This window comes from Anthonomus grandis, chromosome 12, assembly GCF_022605725.1.
Source record: "Anthonomus grandis grandis chromosome 12, icAntGran1.3, whole genome shotgun sequence".
In the NCBI taxonomy this organism is placed as follows: Eukaryota; Metazoa; Arthropoda; class Insecta; order Coleoptera; family Curculionidae; genus Anthonomus; species Anthonomus grandis.
The window spans coordinates 1,842,498-1,864,489 of record NC_065557.1 but is presented as its reverse complement, the minus strand read 5'-3'; the positions used below and the strand labels follow the sequence as shown (position 1 = coordinate 1,864,489).

The window sequence follows — 21,992 nt, the reverse complement described above, 5'->3', positions numbered from 1 at the left end:
CAGGTTGTAAGACCCTGGACTTAAAACATAATTTCTTTATTCCAGGCAATTAAAAATGAAAACATTTCATGCAATTTGAGACTGTAATGGTCCATGAGAACCAAAGAGCTCAGTTCCAACTGCCTGGACGAATTAAATCATTTTTTCTCTTCCTCTTTTTCATATTTCTTTCCAGGTTGGATTATATTCTATATTTATTCCAGGCAGTTGAAAATAAAAACATTTCATGCAATTTAAGAGTGTAAAGGTCCATAGGATTGAATAAACACAGTTTCAACTGCCTGGACAATATAAATCATTCTTCCTCTTCTTCTTCTTCATATTTCCTTCCAGATTGTAAAACCCTGAGCTTAGATCATAATTTATTTATTGCAGACAGTTAAAAATTAAAACATTTCAGGCAATTTGAAATTGTGGAAGTTCAAGTATGGACGTATCGTCGACATGTGTTTGAAAAATACTGAGAGCCTGTAATCCGACTCAAAGGACCATAATCTGTTTATAATTTAATAAAGTGTCTTATCTGCCCGTTGTTTGTATTAAATCCCGATAATAAAAATAATATTGATAAGCGATTAAGAAATGTAAATAGTTGCGTTATAATTTGAACAAAATCCGGCTCGGAGGACCGATAATAAAAACTTACTTATTAGTCAGTTGTCGCTGGATCTGTAGTTTTTTCTCGATTTGTTCGATGGGGAACTGGGGTACTTCATAGGGTGCGGAAATTTCGTTGGGCAGCTCCGGTTCCGTCTCGGAAAACTGGGCGGGGTTAATAAAGGATGAAGGGCTGTCGCTACCTATAGAAATAAATAATATCGATAATTATACCAGAAAATGCGATTTTCTTCAAGTACACACCCTCACTAGGGATATTATAGGTGTTTAGAGGCACTTGAGAGGTTTCTTCCCCGGTTCTATCATGATTCTTATTAAAATACATGACAAAATACTCAAGGCACTTGTACCTAATGCAATAAAAACTAAACTGACCGGTTATCACGGTAAAATAAAATGTTTATCGTGGAAAGTCTTAATCTTGTGCGATGACGACACGCTGTTTTAGTTTTGGTCGAAAATAGACCCGATTTTGATGTATCGTGGCGCTTCGTCTATTAATATTGAAATAGATTTTAATTTTATTAATGAAGTCACAACTTTGATGCGAGCATTCGGCTTGGGCGTTTATAATTCATAATTTTGATGTATGGGAGGTGTACAGTGGTGGCCTTATAGTTAGGTTGATTGGGGATGAATGAAGAAAAAGCGGCAGTTATTGTCTTTTATGGATGTTTTTGATTTTTCAAAATTTAAACAAGATGTTAAGAAAAAAAAATTTTGAAAAAAATTATTATTAAAAAAAAAAAAATTGACAAAATGCTCATAATTCAAAATCCAGTGCAAATAAAATGTTGAAAATTTCTACACAAGTTCTCTGGACAATTTCATTGGACACCTATTTCAGCATTTTTCAAAATTTAAACAAGATGTAAAGAAAAAAAATTTTTTTTAAAAATTATTATTTAAAAAAAAAAATTGACAAAATGCTCATAATTCAAAATCCAGTGCAAGTAAAATGTTGAAAAATTCTACACAAGTTCTCTGGATAATTTCATTGGATACCTATTTCAGCATTTTTCAAAATTAAACAAAATGTTAAGAAAAAAAAAATTGAAAAAAATTATTATTTTTTCAAAAAAAAATTGACAAAATGCTCATAATTCAAAATCCAGTGCAAATAAAATGTTGAAAATTTATACACGAGTTCTCTGGACAATTTTATTGGACACCTATTTCAGCATTTTTCAAAATTTAAACAAGATGTTAAGAAAAAAAAATTTTGAAAAAAAATTATTATTTTTTCAAAAAAAAAATTGACAAAATGCTCATAATTCAAAATCCAGTGCAAATAAAATGCTGAAAATTTGTACACGAATTCTCTGGACAATTTCATTGAAAACCTATTTCAGCATTTTTCAAAATTTAAACAAGATGTTAAGAAAAAAAATTTTTGAAAAAAATTATTATTTAAAAAAAAAAAATTGACAAAATGCTCATAATTCAAAATCCAGTCCAAATAAAACGTTGAAAATTTGTACACGAATTCTCTGGACAATTTTATTGGACTCCTATTTCAGAATTTTTCAAAATTTAAACTAGATGTTAAGAAAAAAATTTTTGAAAAAAATTATTATTTAAAAAAAAAAATTGACAAAATGCTCATAATTCAAAATCCAGTGCAAATAAAATGTTGAAAATTTGTACACGAATTCTCTGGACAATTTCATTGGACACCTATTTCAGCATTTTTCAAAATTTAAACAAGATGTTAAGAAAAAAAAAATTGAAAAAAATTATTATTTTTTCAAAAAAAAATTGACAAAATGCTCATAATTCAAAATCCAGTGCAAATAAAATGTTGAAAATTTGTACACAAGTTCTCTGGACAATTTCATTGGACACCTATTTCAGCATTTTTCAAAATTTAAACAAGATGTTAAGAAAAAAAAATTTTGAAAAAAATATATTATTTTTTCAAAAAAAAAATTGACAAAATGCTCATAATTCAAAATCCAGTGCAAATAAAATGTTGAAAATTTGTACACAAGTTCTCTGGACAATTTCATCGGACACCTATTTCAGCATTTTTCAAAATTTAAACAAGATGTTAAGAAAAAAAATTTTTGAAAAAAATATATTATTTTTTCAAAAAAAAAATTGACAAAATGCTCATAATTCAAAATCCAGTGCAAATAAAATGTTGAAAATTTCTACACAAGTTCTCTGGACAATTTCATTGGACACCTATTTCAACATTTTTCAAAATTTAAACAAGATGTTAAGAAAAAAAAATTTTTGAAAAAAATATATTATTTTTTCAAAAAAAAAAATTGACAAAATGCTCATAATTCAAAATCCAGTGCAAATAAAATGTTGAAAATTTGTACACAAGTTCTCTGGACAATTTCATTGGACACCTATTTCAGCATTTTTCAAAATTTAAACAAGATGTTAAGAAAAAAAAAATTGAAAAAAATTATTATTTTTTCAAAAAAAAATTGACAAAATGCTCATAATTCAAAATCCAGTGCAAATAAAATGTTGAAAATTTCTACACAAGTTCTCTGGACAATTTCATTGGACACCTATTTCAACATTTTTCAAAATTTAAACAAGATGTTAAGAAAAAAAATTTTTGAAAAAAATATATTATTTTTTCAAAAAAAAAATTGACAAAATGCTCATAATTCAAAATCCAGTGCAAATAAAATGTTGAAAATTTCTACACAAGTTCTCTGGACAATTTCATTGGACACCTATTTCAACATTTTTCAAAATTTAAACAAGATGTTAAGAAAAAAAATTTTTGAAAAAAATATATTATTTTTTCAAAAAAAAAATTGACAAAATGCTCATAATTCAAAATCCAGTGCAAATAAAATGTTGAAAATTTCTACACAAGTTCTCTGGACAATTTCATTGGACACCTATTTCAACATTTTTCAAAATTTAAACCAGATGTTAAGAAAAAAAATTTTTGAAAAAAATTATTATTTTTTCAAAAAAAAATTGACAAAATGCTCATAATTCAAAATCCAGTGCAAATAAAATGTTGAAAATTTCTACACAAGTTCTCTGGACAATTTCATTGGACACCTATTTCAGCATTTTTCAAAATTTAAACAAGATGTTAAGAAAAAAAAATTTTGAAAAAAAATTATTATTTTAAAAAAAAAAAAATTGACAAAATGCTCATAACTCAAAAACCAGTGCAAATAAAATGCTGAAAATTTGTACACAAGTTCTGTGGACAATAATGCTGAGAATAAATTTCCATTACCAAAATGTCAAAAGTTAGACTTGAGTAAACTTTTCCTGCTCCTTCGCCAAAACGTGTCAACCTACAGTAGCATATTTTTAAAAATGCATTTCGCCCTCATTTCTCCATCTAGCAAAATTATTGGCACATTATTTCGGATTCTCTGCTCCTTCACCAAAACACTATAATTTTTTTTTTTTATTTGGTGTACAACAGTTCCACCACTGGTACCTTTAAAACATATTCAAATTACTTCCTTCACCTATAGATTAAGTGGGACGTGAATATGCCTTCAGAACTAAATAATGCAGAATAAGATTTAAATAGGCACCTCCAATGCATTTACATGCGCCTTCGCGCATATTGATTAGTCCAGAAGGTATAGTCGATGCATTAACACTAGGTTTATTCGATACCGGGGGTTTTCAAATTGAGTGTTTATTTTAACAGTTTGTAGGTCTCAAGTCAAAGGTCAGCTATATTAAAAATAATAATGTTATTTTTTGATTAAGGCAAAATGAAAATCCTATAGTCTGCCTCCGATTGTTTAGATATGTGTCCATCATCAGAAAGTCAAAAAACGGACTTTTACCCCCTTTTTTGACTTAAATCCTTATCTCAGAACTAGGAATCATTGACGATCGCTATGAAATTATGCCTATCGTTTGTAAACGGATTAATGAAGTGAGAAAAGTAACTTTTAAAAATTATTCACGACGTTTCTGAGAGGTGAGATGCGGTAGAAAGTCGAAAAGTGGACTTTTACCCCCTTTTCTGACCTAAATCCTTATCTCAGAACCAGAAATCATTGACGATCGCTATAAAATTATGCCTATCGTTTGTAAACGGATTAATGAAGTGAGAAAAGTAACTTTTAAAAATTATTCACGACGTTTCTGAGAGGTGAGATGCGGTAGAAAGTCGAAAAGTGGACTTTTACCCCCTTTTCTGACCTAAATCCTTATCTCAGAACCAGAAATCATTGACGATCGCTATAAAATTATGCCTATCGTTTGTAAACGGATTAATGAAGTGAGAAAAGTAACTTTTAAAAATTATTCACGACGTTTCTGAGAGGTGAGATGCGGTAGAAAGTCGAAAAGTGGACTTTTACCCCCTTTTCTGACCTAAATCCTTATCTCAGAACCAGAAATCATTGACGATCGCTATAAAATTATGCCTATCGTTTGTAAACGGATTAATGAAGTGAGAAAAGTAACTTTTAAAAATTATTCACGACGTTTCTGAGAGGTGAGATGCGGTAGAAAGTCGAAAAGTGGACTTTTACCCCCTTTTCTGACCTAAATCCTTATCTCAGAACCAGAAATCATTGACGATCGCTATGAAATTATGCCTATCGTTTGTAAACGGATTAATGAAGAAAGAAAAGTAACTTTTAAAAATTATTCACGACGTTTCTGAGAGGTGAGATGCGGTAGAAAGTCGAAAAGTGGACTTTTACCCCCTTTTCTGACCTAAATCCTTATCTCAGAACCAGAAATCATTGACGATCGCTATAAAATTATGCCTATCGTTTGTAAACGGATTAATGAAGTGAGAAAAGTAACTTTTAAAAATTATTCACGACGTTTCTGAGAGGTGAGATGCGGTAGAAAGTCGAAAAGTGGACTTTTACCCCCTTTTCTGACCTAAATCCTTATCTCAGAACCAGAAATCATTGACGATCGCTATAAAATTATGCCTATCGTTTGTAAACGGATTAATGAAGTGAGAAAAGTAACTTTTAAAAATTATTCACGACGTTTCTCAGAGGTGAGATGCGGTAGAAAGTCGAAAAGTGGACTTTTACCCCCTTTTCTGACCTAAATCCTTATCTCAGAACCAGGAATCATTGACGATCGCTATGAAATTATGCCTATGGTTTGTAAACGGATTAATGAAGTGAGAAAAGTAACTTTTAAAAATTATTCACGACGTTTCTGAGAGGTGAGATGCGGTAGAAAGTCGAAAAGTGGACTTTTACCCCCTTTTCTGACCTAAATCCTTATCTCAGAACCAGGAATCATTGACGATCGCTATGAAATTATGCCTATCGTTTGTAAACGGATTAATGAAGTGAGAAAAGTAACTTTTAAAAATTATTCACGACGTTTCTGAGAGGTGAGATGCGGTAGAAAGTCGAAAAGTGGACTTTTACCCCCTTTTCTGACCTAAATCCTTATCTCAGAACCAGGAATCATTGACGATCGCTATGAAATTATGCCTATCGTTTGTAAACGGATTAATGAAGTGAGAAAAGTAACTTTTAAAAATTATTCACGACGTTTCTGAGAGGTGAGATGCGGTAGAAAGTCGAAAAGTGGACTTTTACCCCCTTTTCTGACCTAAATCCTTATCTCAGAACCAGGAATCATTGACGATCGCTATGAAATTATGCCTATCGTTTGTAAACGGATTAATGAAGTGAGAAAAGTAACTTTTAAAAATTATTCACGACGTTTCTCAGAGGTGAGATGCGGTAGAAAGTCAAAAAACGGACTTTTACCCCCTTTTTTGACTTAAATCCTTATCTCAGAACTAGGAATCATTGACGATCGCTATGAAATTATGCCTATGGTTTGTAAACGGATTAATGAAGTGAGAAAAGTAACTTTTAAAAATTATTCACGACGTTTCTGAGAGGTGAGATGCGGTAGAAAGTCGAAAAGTGGACTTTTACCCCCTTTTTTGACTTAAATCCTTATCTCAGAACCAGGAATCATTGACGATCGCTATGAAATTATGCCTATCGTTTGTAAACGGATTAATGAAGTAAGAAAAGTAACTTATAAAAATTATTCACGACGTTTCTGAGAGGTGAGATGCGGTAGAGAGTCGAAAAGTGGACTTCTACCCCCTTTTTTCATCTAAATCCTTATCTCAGAACCAGGAATCATTGACGATCGCTATGAAATTATGCCTATCGTTTGTAAACGGATTAATGAAGTGAGAAAAGTAACTTATAAAAATTATTCACGACGTTTCTGAGAGGTGAGATGCGGTAGAGAGTCGAAAAGTGGACTTTTACCCCCTTTTTTGACTTAAATCCTTATCTCAGAACTAGGAATCATTGACGATCGCTATGAAATTATGCCTTTCGTTTGTAAACGGATTAATGAAGTAAGAAAAGTAACTTATAAAAATTATTCACGACGTTTCTGAGAGGTGAGATGCGGTAGAGAGTCGAAAAGTGGACTTTTACCCCCTTTTTTGACCTAAATCCTTATCTCAGCACCAGAAATCATTGACGATCGCTATGAAATTATGCCTTTCGTTTGTAAACGGATTAATAAAGTAAGAAAAGTAACTTTGAAAAATTATTCACGACGTTTCTGAGAGGTGAGATGCGGTAGAAAGTCGAAAAGTGGACTTTTACCCCCTTTTTTGACTTAAATCCTTATCTCAGAACCAGGAATCATTGACGATCGCTATGAAATTATGCCTATCGTTTGTAAACGGATTAATGAAGTGAGAAAAGTAACTTTTAAAAATTATTCACGACGTTTCTCAGAGGTGAGATGCGGTAGAGAGTCGAAAAGTGGACTTTTACCCCCTTTTTTGACTTAAATCCTTATCTCAGAACCAGAAATCATTGACGATCGCTATGAAATTATGCCTATCGTTTGTAAACGGATTAATGAAGTGAGAAAAGTAACTTTTAAAAATTATTCACGACGTTTCTGAGAGGTGAGATGCGGTAGAGAGTCGAAAAGTGGACTTTTACCCCCTTTTTTGACCTAAATCCTTATCTCAGAACCAGAAATCATTGACGATCGCTATGAAATTATGCCTATCGTTTGTAAACGGATTAATGAAGTGAGAAAAGTAACTTTTAAAAATTATTCACGACGTTTCTGAGAGGTGAGATGCGGTAGAGAGTCGAAAAGTGGACTTTTACCCCCTTTTTTGACTTAAATCCTTATCTCAGAACTAGGAATCATTGACGATCGCTATGAAATTATGCCTATCGTTTGTAAACGGATTAATGAAGTGAGAAAAGTAACTTTTAAAAATTATTCACGACGTTTCTCAGAGGTGAGATGCGGTAGAGAGTCGAAAAGTGGACTTTTACCCCCTTTTTTGACTTAAATCCTTATCTCAGAACTAGGAATCATTGACGATCGCTATGAAATTATGCCTATCGTTTGTAAACGGATTAATGAAGTGAGAAAAGTAACTTTTAAAAATTATTCACGACGTTTCTGAGAGGTGAGATGCGGTAGAGAGTCGAAAAGTGGACTTTTACCCCCTTTTTTGACTTAAATCCTTATCTCAGAACCAGAAATCATTGACGATCGCTATGAAATTATGCCTATCGTTTGTAAACGGATTAATGAAGTGAGAAAAGTAACTTTTAAAAATTATTCACGACGTTTCTGAGAGGTGAGATGCGGTAGAGAGTCGAAAAGTGGACTTTTACCCCCTTTTTTGACTTAAATCCTTATCTCAGAACTAGGAATCATTGACGATCGCTATGAAATTATGCCTATCGTTTGTAAACGGATTGTTGAAGTAAGAAAAGTAACTTTTAAAAATTATTCACGACGTTTCTCAGAGGTGAGATGCGGTAGAGAGTCGAAAAGTGGACTTTTACCCCCTTTTTTGACTTAAATCCTTATCTCAGAACTAGGAATCATTGACGATCGCTATGAAATTATGCCTATCGTTTGTAAACGGATTAATGAAGTGAGAAAAGTAACTTTTAAAAATTATTCACGACGTTTCTCAGAGGTGAGATGCGGTAGAGAGTCGAAAAGTGGACTTTTACCCCCTTTTTTGACTTAAATCCTTATCTCAGAACTAGGAATCATTGACGATCGCTATGAAATTATGCCTATCGTTTGTAAACGGATTAATGAAGTGAGAAAAGTAACTTTTAAAAATTATTCACGACGTTTCTGAGAGGTGAGATGCGGTAGAGAGTCGAAAAGTGGACTTTTACCCCCTTTTTTGACTTAAATCCTTATCTCAGAACTAGGAATCATTGACGATCGCTATGAAATTATGCCTATCGTTTGTAAACGGATTAATGAAGTGAGAAAAGTAACTTTTAAAAATTATTCACGACGTTTCTGAGAGGTGAGATGCGGTAGAGAGTCGAAAAGTGGACTTTTACCCCCTTTTTTGACTTAAATCCTTATCTCAGAACTAGGAATCATTGACGATCGCTATGAAATTATGCCTATCGTTTGTAAACGGATTAATGAAGTGAGAAAAGTAACTTTTAAAAATTATTCACGACGTTTCTCAGAGGTGAGATGCGGTAGAGAGTCGAAAAGTGGACTTTTACCCCCTTTTTTGACTTAAATCCTTATCTCAGAACTAGGAATCATTGACGATCGCTATGAAATTATGCCTATCGTTTGTAAACGGATTAATGAAGTGAGAAAAGTAACTTTTAAAAATTATTCACGACGTTTCTGAGAGGTGAGATGCGGTAGAGAGTCGAAAAGTGGACTTTTACCCCCTTTTTTGACTTAAATCCTTATCTCAGAACTAGGAATCATTGACGATCGCTATGAAATTATGCCTATCGTTTGTAAACGGATTAATGAAGTGAGAAAAGTAACTTTTAAAAATTATTCACGACGTTTCTCAGAGGTGAGATGCGGTAGAGAGTCGAAAAGTGGACTTTTACCCCCTTTTTTGACTTAAATCCTTATCTCAGAACCAGAAATCATTGACGATCGCTATGAAATTATGCCTATCGTTTGTAAACGGATTAATGAAGTGAGAAAAGTAACTTTTAAAAATTATTCACGACGTTTCTGAGAGGTGAGATGCGGTAGAGAGTCGAAAAGTGGACTTTTACCCCCTTTTTTGACCTAAATCCTTATCTCAGAACCAGAAATCATTGACGATCGCTATGAAATTATGCCTATCGTTTGTAAACGGATTAATGAAGTGAGAAAAGTAACTTTTAAAAATTATTCACGACGTTTCTGAGAGGTGAGATGCGGTAGAGAGTCGAAAAGTGGACTTTTACCCCCTTTTTTGACTTAAATCCTTATCTCAGAACTAGGAATCATTGACGATCGCTATGAAATTATGCCTTTCGTTTGTAAACGGATTAATGAAGTAAGAAAAGTAACTTATAAAAATTATTCACGACGTTTCTGAGAGGTGAGATGCGGTAGAGAGTCGAAAAGTGGACTTTTACCCCCTTTTTTGACCTAAATCCTTATCTCAGCACCAGAAATCATTGACGATCGCTATGAAATTATGCCTTTCGTTTGTAAACGGATTAATAAAGTAAGAAAAGTAACTTATAAAAATTATTCACGACGTTTCTGAGAGGTGAGATGCGGTAGAGAGTCGAAAAGTGGACTTTTACCCCCTTTTTTGACTTAAATCCTTATCTCAGAACTAGGAATCATTGACGATCGCTATGAAATTATGCCTTTCGTTTGTAAACGGATTAATGAAGTAAGAAAAGTAACTTATAAAAATTATTCACGACGTTTCTGAGAGGTGAGATGCGGTAGAGAGTCGAAAAGTGGACTTTTACCCCCTTTTTTGACCTAAATCCTTATCTCAGCACCAGAAATCATTGACGATCGCTATGAAATTATGCCTTTCGTTTGTAAACGGATTAATGAAGTAAGAAAAGTAACTTATAAAAATTATTCACGACGTTTCTGAGAGGTGAGATGCGGTAGAAAGTCGAAAAGTGGACTTTTACCCCCTTTTTTGACTTAAATCCTTATCTCAGAACCAGGAATCATTGACGATCGCTATGAAATTATGCCTATCGTTTGTAAACGGATTAATGAAGTGAGAAAAGTAACTTTTAAAAATTATTCACGACGTTTCTCAGAGGTGAGATGCGGTAGAGAGTCGAAAAGTGGACTTTTACCCCCTTTTTTGACTTAAATCCTTATCTCAGAACCAGAAATCATTGACGATCGCTATGAAATTATGCCTATCGTTTGTAAACGGATTAATGAAGTGAGAAAAGTAACTTTTAAAAATTATTCACGACGTTTCTGAGAGGTGAGATGCGGTAGAGAGTCGAAAAGTGGACTTTTACCCCCTTTTTTGACCTAAATCCTTATCTCAGAACCAGAAATCATTGACGATCGCTATGAAATTATGCCTATCGTTTGTAAACGGATTAATGAAGTGAGAAAAGTAACTTTTAAAAATTATTCACGACGTTTCTGAGAGGTGAGATGCGGTAGAGAGTCGAAAAGTGGACTTTTACCCCCTTTTTTGACTTAAATCCTTATCTCAGAACTAGGAATCATTGACGATCGCTATGAAATTATGCCTATCGTTTGTAAACGGATTGTTGAAGTAAGAAAAGTAACTTTTAAAAATTATTCACGACGTTTCTGAGAGGTGAGATGCGGTAGAGAGTCGAAAAGTGGACTTTTACCCCCTTTTTTGACTTAAATCCTTATCTCAGAACTAGGAATCATTGACGATCGCTATGAAATTATGCCTATCGTTTGTAAACGGATTAATGAAGTGAGAAAAGTAACTTTTAAAAATTATTCACGACGTTTCTCAGAGGTGAGATGCGGTAGAGAGTCGAAAAGTGGACTTTTACCCCCTTTTTTGACTTAAATCCTTATCTCAGAACCAGAAATCATTGACGATCGCTATGAAATTATGCCTATCGTTTGTAAACGGATTAATGAAGTGAGAAAAGTAACTTTTAAAAATTATTCACGACGTTTCTGAGAGGTGAGATGCGGTAGAGAGTCGAAAAGTGGACTTTTACCCCCTTTTTTGACTTAAATCCTTATCTCAGAACTAGGAATCATTGACGATCGCTATGAAATTATGCCTATCGTTTGTAAACGGATTAATGAAGTGAGAAAAGTAACTTTTAAAAATTATTCACGACGTTTCTGAGAGGTGAGATGCGGTAGAGAGTCGAAAAGTGGACTTTTACCCCCTTTTTTGACTTAAATCCTTATCTCAGAACTAGGAATCATTGACGATCGCTATGAAATTATGCCTATCGTTTGTAAACGGATTAATGAAGTGAGAAAAGTAACTTTTAAAAATTATTCACGACGTTTCTGAGAGGTGAGATGCGGTAGAGAGTCGAAAAGTGGACTTTTACCCCCTTTTTTGACTTAAATCCTTATCTCAGAACTAGGAATCATTGACGATCGCTATGAAATTATGCCTATCGTTTGTAAACGGATTAATGAAGTGAGAAAAGTAACTTTTAAAAATTATTCACGACGTTTCTGAGAGGTGAGATGCGGTAGAGAGTCGAAAAGTGGACTTTTACCCCCTTTTTTGACTTAAATCCTTATCTCAGAACTAGGAATCATTGACGATCGCTATGAAATTATGCCTATCGTTTGTAAACGGATTAATGAAGTGAGAAAAGTAACTTTTAAAAATTATTCACGACGTTTCTGAGAGGTGAGATGCGGTAGAGAGTCGAAAAGTGGACTTTTACCCCCTTTTTTGACTTAAATCCTTATCTCAGAACTAGGAATCATTGACGATCGCTATGAAATTATGCCTATCGTTTGTAAACGGATTAATGAAGTGAGAAAAGTAACTTTTAAAAATTATTCACGACGTTTCTGAGAGGTGAGATGCGGTAGAGAGTCGAAAAGTGGACTTTTACCCCCTTTTTTGACTTAAATCCTTATCTCAGAACTAGGAATCATTGACGATCGCTATGAAATTATGCCTATCGTTTGTAAACGGATTAATGAAGTGAGAAAAGTAACTTTTAAAAATTATTCACGACGTTTCTGAGAGGTGAGATGCGGTAGAGAGTCGAAAAGTGGACTTTTACCCCCTTTTTTGACTTAAATCCTTATCTCAGAACTAGGAATCATTGACGATCGCTATGAAATTATGCCTATCGTTTGTAAACGGATTAATGAAGTGAGAAAAGTAACTTTTAAAAATTATTCACGACGTTTCTGAGAGGTGAGATGCGGTAGAGAGTCGAAAAGTGGACTTTTACCCCCTTTTTTGACTTAAATCCTTATCTCAGAACTAGGAATCATTGACGATCGCTATGAAATTATGCCTATCGTTTGTAAACGGATTAATGAAGTGAGAAAAGTAACTTTTAAAAATTATTCACGACGTTTCTGAGAGGTGAGATGCGGTAGAGAGTCGAAAAGTGGACTTTTACCCCCTTTTTTGACTTAAATCCTTATCTCAGAACTAGGAATCATTGACGATCGCTATGAAATTATGCCTATCGTTTGTAAACGGATTAATGAAGTGAGAAAAGTAACTTTTAAAAATTATTCACGACGTTTCTGAGAGGTGAGATGCGGTAGAGAGTCGAAAAGTGGACTTTTACCCCCTTTTTTGACTTAAATCCTTATCTCAGAACTAGGAATCATTGACGATCGCTATGAAATTATGCCTATCGTTTGTAAACGGATTGTTGAAGTAAGAAAAGTAACTTTTAAAAATTATTCACGACGTTTCTGAGAGGTGAGATGCGGTAGAGAGTCGAAAAGTGGACTTTTACCCCCTTTTTTGACTTAAATCCTTATCTCAGAACTAGGAATCATTGACGATCGCTATGAAATTATGCCTATCGTTTGTAAACGGATTAATGAAGTGAGAAAAGTAACTTTTAAAAATTATTCACGACGTTTCTGAGAGGTGAGATGCGGTAGAGAGTCGAAAAGTGGACTTTTACCCCCTTTTTTGACCTAAATCCTTATCTCAGAACCAGGAATCATTGACGATCGCTATGAAATTATGCCTATCGTTTGTAAACGGATTAATGAAGTGAGAAAAGTAACTTTTAAAAATTATTCACGACGTTTCTCAGAGGTGAGATGCGGTAGAGAGTCGAAAAGTGGACTTTTACCCCCTTTTTTGACTTAAATCCTTATCTCAGAACTAGGAATCATTGACGATCGCTATGAAATTATGCCTATCGTTTGTAAACGGATTAATGAAGTGAGAAAAGTAACTTTTAAAAATTATTCACGACGTTTCTCAGAGGTGAGATGCGGTAGAGAGTCGAAAAGTGGACTTTTACCCCCTTTTTTGACTTAAATCCTTATCTCAGAACCAGAAATCATTGACGATCGCTATGAAATTATGCCTATCGTTTGTAAACGGATTAATGAAGTGAGAAAAGTAACTTTTAAAAATTATTCACGACGTTTCTGAGAGGTGAGATGCGGTAGAGAGTCGAAAAGTGGACTTTTACCCCCTTTTTTGACTTAAATCCTTATCTCAGAACTAGGAATCATTGACGATCGCTATGAAATTATGCCTATCGTTTGTAAACGGATTAATGAAGTGAGAAAAGTAACTTTTAAAAATTATTCACGACGTTTCTGAGAGGTGAGATGCGGTAGAGAGTCGAAAAGTGGACTTTTACCCCCTTTTTTGACTTAAATCCTTATCTCAGAACTAGGAATCATTGACGATCGCTATGAAATTATGCCTATCGTTTGTAAACGGATTAATGAAGTGAGAAAAGTAACTTTTAAAAATTATTCACGACGTTTCTGAGAGGTGAGATGCGGTAGAGAGTCGAAAAGTGGACTTTTACCCCCTTTTTTGACTTAAATCCTTATCTCAGAACTAGGAATCATTGACGATCGCTATGAAATTATGCCTATCGTTTGTAAACGGATTAATGAAGTGAGAAAAGTAACTTTTAAAAATTATTCACGACGTTTCTGAGAGGTGAGATGCGGTAGAGAGTCGAAAAGTGGACTTTTACCCCCTTTTTTGACTTAAATCCTTATCTCAGAACTAGGAATCATTGACGATCGCTATGAAATTATGCCTATCGTTTGTAAACGGATTGTTGAAGTAAGAAAAGTAACTTTTAAAAATTATTCACGACGTTTCTGAGAGGTGAGATGCGGTAGAGAGTCGAAAAGTGGACTTTTACCCCCTTTTTTGACTTAAATCCTTATCTCAGAACTAGGAATCATTGACGATCGCTATGAAATTATGCCTATCGTTTGTAAACGGATTAATGAAGTGAGAAAAGTAACTTTTAAAAATTATTCACGACGTTTCTGAGAGGTGAGATGCGGTAGAGAGTCGAAAAGTGGACTTTTACCCCCTTTTTTGACCTAAATCCTTATCTCAGAACCAGGAATCATTGACGATCGCTATGAAATTATGCCTATCGTTTGTAAACGGATTAATGAAGTGAGAAAAGTAACTTTTAAAAATTATTCACGACGTTTCTGAGAGGTGAGATGCGGTAGAGAGTCGAAAAGTGGACTTTTACCCCCTTTTTTGACCTAAATCCTTATCTCAGAACCAGGAATCATTGACGATCGCTATGAAATTATGCCTTTCGTTTGTAAACGGATTAATGAAGTAAGAAAAGTAACTTATAAAAATTATTCACGACGTTTCTGAGAGGTGAGATGCGGTAGAGAGTCGAAAAGTGGACTTCTACCCCCTTTTTTCATCTAAATCCTTATCTCAGAACCAGAAATCATTGACGATCGCTATGAAATTATGCCTATCGTTTGTAAACGGATTAATGAAGTGAGAAAAGTAACTTTTAAAAATTATTCACGACGTTTCTGAGAGGTGAGATGCGGTAGAGAGTCGAAAAGTGGACTTTTACCCCCTTTTTTGACTTAAATCCTTATCTCAGAACTAGGAATCATTGACGATCGCTATGAAATTATGCCTATCGTTTGTAAACGGATTAATGAAGTGAGAAAAGTAACTTTTAAAAATTATTCACGACGTTTCTGAGAGGTGAGATGCGGTAGAGAGTCGAAAAGTGGACTTTTACCCCCTTTTTTGACCTAAATCCTTATCTCAGAACCAGGAATCATTGACGATCGCTATGAAATTATGCCTATCGTTTGTAAACGGATTAATGAAGTGAGAAAAGTAACTTTTAAAAATTATTCACGACGTTTCTGAGAGGTGAGATGCGGTAGAGAGTCGAAAAGTGGACTTTTACCCCCTTTTTTGACCTAAATCCTTATCTCAGAACCAGAAATCATTGACGATCGCTATGAAATTATGCCTATCGTTTGTAAACGGATTAATGAAGTGAGAAAAGTAACTTTTAAAAATTATTCACGACGTTTCTGAGAGGTGAGATGCGGTAGAGAGTCGAAAAGTGGACTTTTACCCCCTTTTTTGACCTAAATCCTTATCTCAGAACCAGGAATCATTGACGATCGCTATGAAATTATGCCTATCGTTTGTAAACGGATTAATGAAGTGAGAAAAGTAACTTTTAAAAATTATTCACGACGTTTCTGAGAGGTGAGATGCGGTAGAGAGTCGAAAAGTGGACTTTTACCCCCTTTTTTGACCTAAATCCTTATCTCAGAACCAGGAATCATTGACGATCGCTATGAAATTATGCCTATCGTTTGTAAACGGATTAATGAAGTGAGAAAAGTAACTTTTAAAAATTATTCACGACGTTTCTGAGAGGTGAGATGCGGTAGAGAGTCGAAAAGTGGACTTTTACCCCCTTTTTTGACTTAAATCCTTATCTCAGAACCAGAAATCATTGACGATCGCTATGAAATTATGCCTATCGTTTGTAAACGGATTAATGAAGTGAGAAAAGTAACTTTTAAAAATTATTCACGACGTTTCTGAGAGGTGAGATGCGGTAGAGAGTCGAAAAGTGGACTTTTACCCCCTTTTTTGACCTAAATCCTTATCTCAGAACCAGGAATCATTGACGATCGCTATGAAATTATGCCTTTCGTTTGTAAACGGATTGTTGAAGTAAGAAAAGTAACTTTTAAAAATTATTCACGACGTTTCTGAGAGGTGAGATGCGGTAGAGAGTCGAAAAGTGGACTTTTACCCCCTTTTTTGACCTAAATCCTTATCTCAGAACCAGGAATCATTGACGATCGCTATGAAATTATGCCTTTCGTTTGTAAACGGATTGTTGAAGTAAGAAAAGTAACTTTTAAAAATTATTCACGACGTTTCTGAGAGGTGAGATGCGGTAGAGAGTCGAAAAGTGGACTTTTACCCCCTTTTTTGACCTAAATCCTTATCTCAGAACCAGAAATCATTGACGATCGCTATGAAATTATGCCTATCGTTTGTAAACGGATTAATGAAGTGAGAAAAGTAACTTTTAAAAATTATTCACGACGTTTCTGAGAGGTGAGATGCGGTAGAGAGTCGAAAAGTGGACTTTTACCCCCTTTTTTGACCTAAATCCTTATCTCAGAACCAGGAATCATTGACGATCGCTATGAAATTATGCCTATCGTTTGTAAACGGATTAATGAAGTGAGAAAAGTAACTTTTAAAAATTATTCACGACGTTTCTGAGAGGTGAGATGCGGTAGAGAGTCGAAAAGTGGACTTTTACCCCCTTTTTTGACCTAAATCCTTATCTCAGAACCAGGAATCATTGACGATCGCTATGAAATTATGCCTATCGTTTGTAAACGGATTAATGAAGTGAGAAAAGTAACTTTTAAAAATTATTCACGACGTTTCTGAGAGGTGAGATGCGGTAGAGAGTCGAAAAGTGGACTTTTACCCCCTTTTTTGACCTAAATCCTTATCTCAGAACCAGGAATCATTGACGATCGCTATGAAATTATGCCTATCGTTTGTAAACGGATTAATGAAGTGAGAAAAGTAACTTTTAAAAATTATTCACGACGTTTCTGAGAGGTGAGATGCGGTAGAGAGTCGAAAAGTGGACTTTTACCCCCTTTTTTGACCTAAATCCTTATCTCAGAACCAGGAATCATTGACGATCGCTATGAAATTATGCCTATCGTTTGTAAACGGATTAATGAAGTGAGAAAAGTAACTTTTAAAAATTATTCACGACGTTTCTGAGAGGTGAGATGCGGTAGAGAGTCGAAAAGTGGACTTTTACCCCCTTTTTTGACCTAAATCCTTATCTCAGAACCAGGAATCATTGACGATCGCTATGAAATTATGCCTATCGTTTGTAAACGGATTAATGAAGTGAGAAAAGTAACTTTTAAAAATTATTCACGACGTTTCTGAGAGGTGAGATGCGGTAGAGAGTCGAAAAGTGGACTTTTACCCCCTTTTTTGACCTAAATCCTTATCTCAGAACCAGGAATCATTGACGATCGCTATGAAATTATGCCTATCGTTTGTAAACGGATTAATGAAGTAAGAAAAGTAACTTTTAAAAATTATTCACGACGTTTCTGAGAGGTGAGATGCGGTAGAATGTCGAAAAGTGGACTTTTATCCCCTTTTTTCATCTAAATACTTATCTCAGAACCAGGAATCATTGGCGATTGTTGTAAAATTATGCTGCTCGTTTGTAAAGGACTCAAATACGTAAATTAAATAAAATTTGAGGATTATTTAGGGCGTTAGTGAGAAGTGAGATACGATAGAACACGAAAAAATGAACTTTTACCTCCTTTTCGACCATAAATCCTCACCTCAGTGATTTTCAATTAACCACGTTCTAATTTAGCTTTCTCGCTAATTTTCAACTGGACAACATATTATATTCAATTATTAAGATTCGGGGTTAGAATTATTGCACGTTAGATTTTTTTTTGTAATTGAAGAATAGGTATGCCATAGTACTAGCTGCTTACTAGCTTACTGCAAAATATTAATTTCAAATAAAAAACACAGTGAATTACTGCTTGAAACTTTTTTATAGGGTATTTTTTAAATGTTATTACTTTTTATTTAATTTTTTTTATACAGAAATCATTCACTATCGCTACTTTATTTTCGAAGATTTTTGAAGCGAAGAGTCGTGGATTGAACAATTTTTGTAAAAACGGTAACTCAATAGAAATTTTTTTGTATGTAACTCTCTATTCGTGCAATTTTTATATAAGTGATTTTTGGTATAATTCTTCTGAGTTCTATAGGGCATCAAAATAAATGACTACACGTTACAGGGTGTTTACCTGGATTATCCTCATCTACAAACGAGCTAACCTTGATGAAAACCGGCGAGTTGACGAGCACCAACTCGGTTTCCTCGCATTCCGGAGACAAATTGACGCCGCGAGAACTCATTATTTATTTTTTTCTTTAAATCTTGTTCACTAAACAAACTCGAAAACTGCACTGAGGCTGGCGCAATGTACTAGTTGTAAAAATACACATGGAAAACGTTCAAAATACGATTTTTTGGCACGCGTTCCCTAAGGTTCTTAAAAACAACAGACCAATTTCAATTTTCGTGTTTCACCGTGAAGTGCATAAATGAAACTGTTCATTAGATCACATGATTTAGTTACCGCAATTTTTCTTTTGTATTATTTGTCATAAGGTTGTAAATTATGGTTTTATTAACGGGTGAGTGAGTAATCGGGTAACAGCTGTATATATTAAATGTTGAGGTTCTGATTTAGCAGGAATCATGACGCTTAATCAGCCATTTAAAGTGGTGATATACAGTTTATTAAGGTATCATTAATTATTTGTTTGTTCCAAGATGGCGGTTGTTAGTTATTTTGAAAAAAAAACGCAATTGCGCATGCACAAATTTAAAAAAAAAAAAACAATTTTTTTCCCGGCTCCTTCACCAAAAAGTGTACACTCTTATGGAAAAATTGTAGACGATTATTGAATATTTTTGTTAGCTTGCTCCTTCACCGAAACTTGTTGAGAGGTAATTCCATAAAAACGTCTCTCTATTAGGTCTTAGTATTTGTGTTCCTTGCTCCTCCACCATTTTTTCAAATCCTGGAATACTTACGTATTTACCACTGTTGTTTTCTGCCTTAAAGCTAGAAATGGGAATTTTTTTTTTCTAGCTCCTTTAATTTCCAAATAATTTCAATATATTACTTTTTTTTTAATTTTTCGGGAAAATTCTTCGAGGCACTCTTGAAATAAATCGGAAACTCTCCTGGGACATTCACCAATTATTTTGAACTCCTCAAAGTTTAGAATTTAACGTTTTTTTACCCGCTCTTGCACCAATTAATTTGACATAGATTTACATAGAGAACACATTCTTCACTATTTTTTTTCTTACCCATCAGGCACTTTGGAACACTTTAGAATTTTAAAAAATTCCTTGCGCATCCACCAATATTTTTCGTTTGTTTTGTTATCTTCCTTCTTTTGTCGCTTGAAGCTTACCCTTACATGAAGAAGGTTGAAATTTTCAAACTTGCCTGGTGCATTCCCCAATTATTTTCTTCAACTTATCTGAAGTTTAAAATAATGTTTACGTGCTCCTTCAGCAAATAATTTCGATTTTCTTTTTCAATTTTATTGAAAGAAATTCTCCCAGGCATTCCTGGAATACTTTATCATCCATATAAAAAAGGAGTTAATTCCTATATGACTTTAGGTTAAGGAAATATATTTTCCTGGCTCATTCACCAATACGTTCGTCCTCCAATTCCTTCCAAAAAAGTGCATAAGTGAAACTGTTCACCAGATCACATGATTTAGTTACCGCAATTTTTTTTTGTAATGTTTTATTAACGCGTGAGTGAGTAATCGGTACCACTGTTGTTCCTTGCCTCGAAGCTAGGAATGGGAAGATTTTTCTTGCTTCTAGCTCCTTTAATTTCCAAATCATTTCAATATATTACTTTTTTTTTAATTTTTCGGGAAAATTCTTCGAGGCACTCTTGAAATAAATCGGAAACTCCCCTGGCACATTCACCAATTATTTTCAACTCCTCAAAGTTTTGAATTTAACGTTTTTTTTTTTGACCTGCTCTTGCACCAATTAATTTAACAAATATTACATTTCACTATTTTTTTTAACCCCATCAGGCACTTCCTTGCGCATCCACCAATATTTTTTTAAACTTATTCCGGCCCTTCCGTTTTGTGGAATCAAGGGTGAAATTGAACAATTTTTTATATCCTACTTAATTTTAATATTCTTTCAAATTTTCTATTCCAGGCTAATTTTTAAATTATTCCAGGCACTCCTGGAATAGTTTATTAACGATAAAAGGAATTTTCGAACTTTCCTGGCGCTTTCACCAATTAAGTTTACAAACGGATGATTCTCACTCATTAATTTCAAATTTTATTTCACTTTTCCAAGGAAATTCAACAGTTCTTACAGGCATTCTTGAGATACTTTATCAGCTCATTAAATATGTCCTCTACATGTCCTCGGATTGAAAATAATAATTTCCTGGGGTATTCACCAATACGTTTTTCCAAGTCTATCGATTTTAAAATAAGTACGTGTACACTGTTTGACGTTAAATTCCTTATCTCAGGAACTCCTGGAATTTTTTAACTTTCCTGGTGCATCCATCAATATTTTTAAACCTTTCTAAAAACTTCCATTTTGTTGATTTTTCGTTTTGTTATTTTCTTTTCTCGCTTGAAGCTTGGAATTGAACAGTTTTTTTCGTTCCCAATTAATTTTAATTTTTTTTTCAAATTTTCTGGTCCAGGCAAATAGTTAGATTCTTCCAGGCACTCCTGGAATACTTTAGTAAAGATATTGATATCCCCTACATGAAGTAAGGTTGAAGTTTTCGAACTTGCTTATTTTCAACTTTTTTAAGGAAATTTAAAAATTCTCCCAGGCATTCCTGGAATACTTTATCATCCCTTTAAAAAAGGAGATAATTCCTATATGACTTCCAGGTTAAAGAAATATATTTTCCCAACTCCTTCACCAAAAAGTGTACAATCTTATAGAAAAATTGTAGACGATTATTGAACATTTTTATTACCTTGCTCCTTCACCGAAACTTGTTGAGACAGTTTTTGAACTATAAAAATGTCTCTCTGTTAGTATTTGTGCTCCTTGCTCCTCCACCATTTTTTTCAAGTCCTGGAATACTTACGTATTTACCACTGTTGTTTCTTCCCTTGAAGCTAGAACTGGGAAGATTTTTTTGTTTCCAGCTCCTTTAATTTCCAAAAAAGTTCAATAATTTCCGTTATAATTTTCAGGGAAAATTCTTTGAGGTACTCTTAAAATAAATCGGTTTTGACCTGCTCTTGCACCAATTAATTTAACAAATATTACATTTCACTATTTTTTTTAACCCCATCAGGCACTTCCTTGCGCATCGACCAATATTTTTTTAAACTTATTCCGGCCCTTCCGTTTTGTGGAATCAAGGGTGAAATTGAACAATTTTTTATATCCTACTTAATTTTAATATTCTTTCAAATTTTCTATTCCAGGCTAATTTTTAAATTATTCCAGGCACTCCTGGGATAGTTTAATAACGATAAAAGGAATTTTAGAACTTTTCTGGCGCTTTCACCAATTAAGTTTACAAACGGA

The 21,992-nt window shown here is 33.9% G+C and overlaps 1 protein-coding gene and 2 long non-coding RNA genes across 9 annotated transcripts in view; 2 read left to right on the top strand and 1 right to left on the bottom strand.

Moving 5' to 3' along the window:
* LOC126743365 (AMP deaminase 2) overlaps window positions 1-21,992 on the bottom strand; it is a 57,059-nt gene that overhangs the window by 25,297 nt on the left and 9,770 nt on the right. For 2 of the 5 annotated variants that reach the window (XM_050450416.1, XM_050450417.1), the window contains exon 2: window positions 647-800. In XM_050450416.1, coding sequence (XP_050306373.1) covers window positions 647-800 — 154 coding nt within the window. Of the gene's footprint in view, window positions 1-646; window positions 801-861; window positions 1,025-18,669; window positions 18,903-21,992 lie in introns of those variants that run through there. The other 3 variants (XM_050450415.1, XM_050450419.1, XM_050450418.1) reach the window with 3 other exon arrangements.
* On the top strand, window positions 5,817-17,918 carry LOC126743368 (uncharacterized). 3 transcript variants are annotated; one of them, XR_007662844.1, is made up of 4 exons: window positions 5,817-5,941; window positions 6,464-6,637; window positions 14,990-15,163; window positions 17,600-17,918. It is a non-coding gene; the product is annotated as an uncharacterized LOC126743368 (long non-coding RNA). The 3 variants fall into 3 exon arrangements; XR_007662843.1 differs by lacking the exon at window positions 5,817-5,941 and adding an exon at window positions 5,991-6,115; XR_007662842.1 differs by lacking the exon at window positions 5,817-5,941 and having other exon boundaries at window positions 6,368-6,637.
* On the top strand, window positions 7,065-10,618 carry LOC126743371 (uncharacterized). Its single transcript, XR_007662846.1, has 3 exons — window positions 7,065-7,159; window positions 9,596-9,769; window positions 10,466-10,618. It is a non-coding gene; the product is annotated as an uncharacterized LOC126743371 (long non-coding RNA).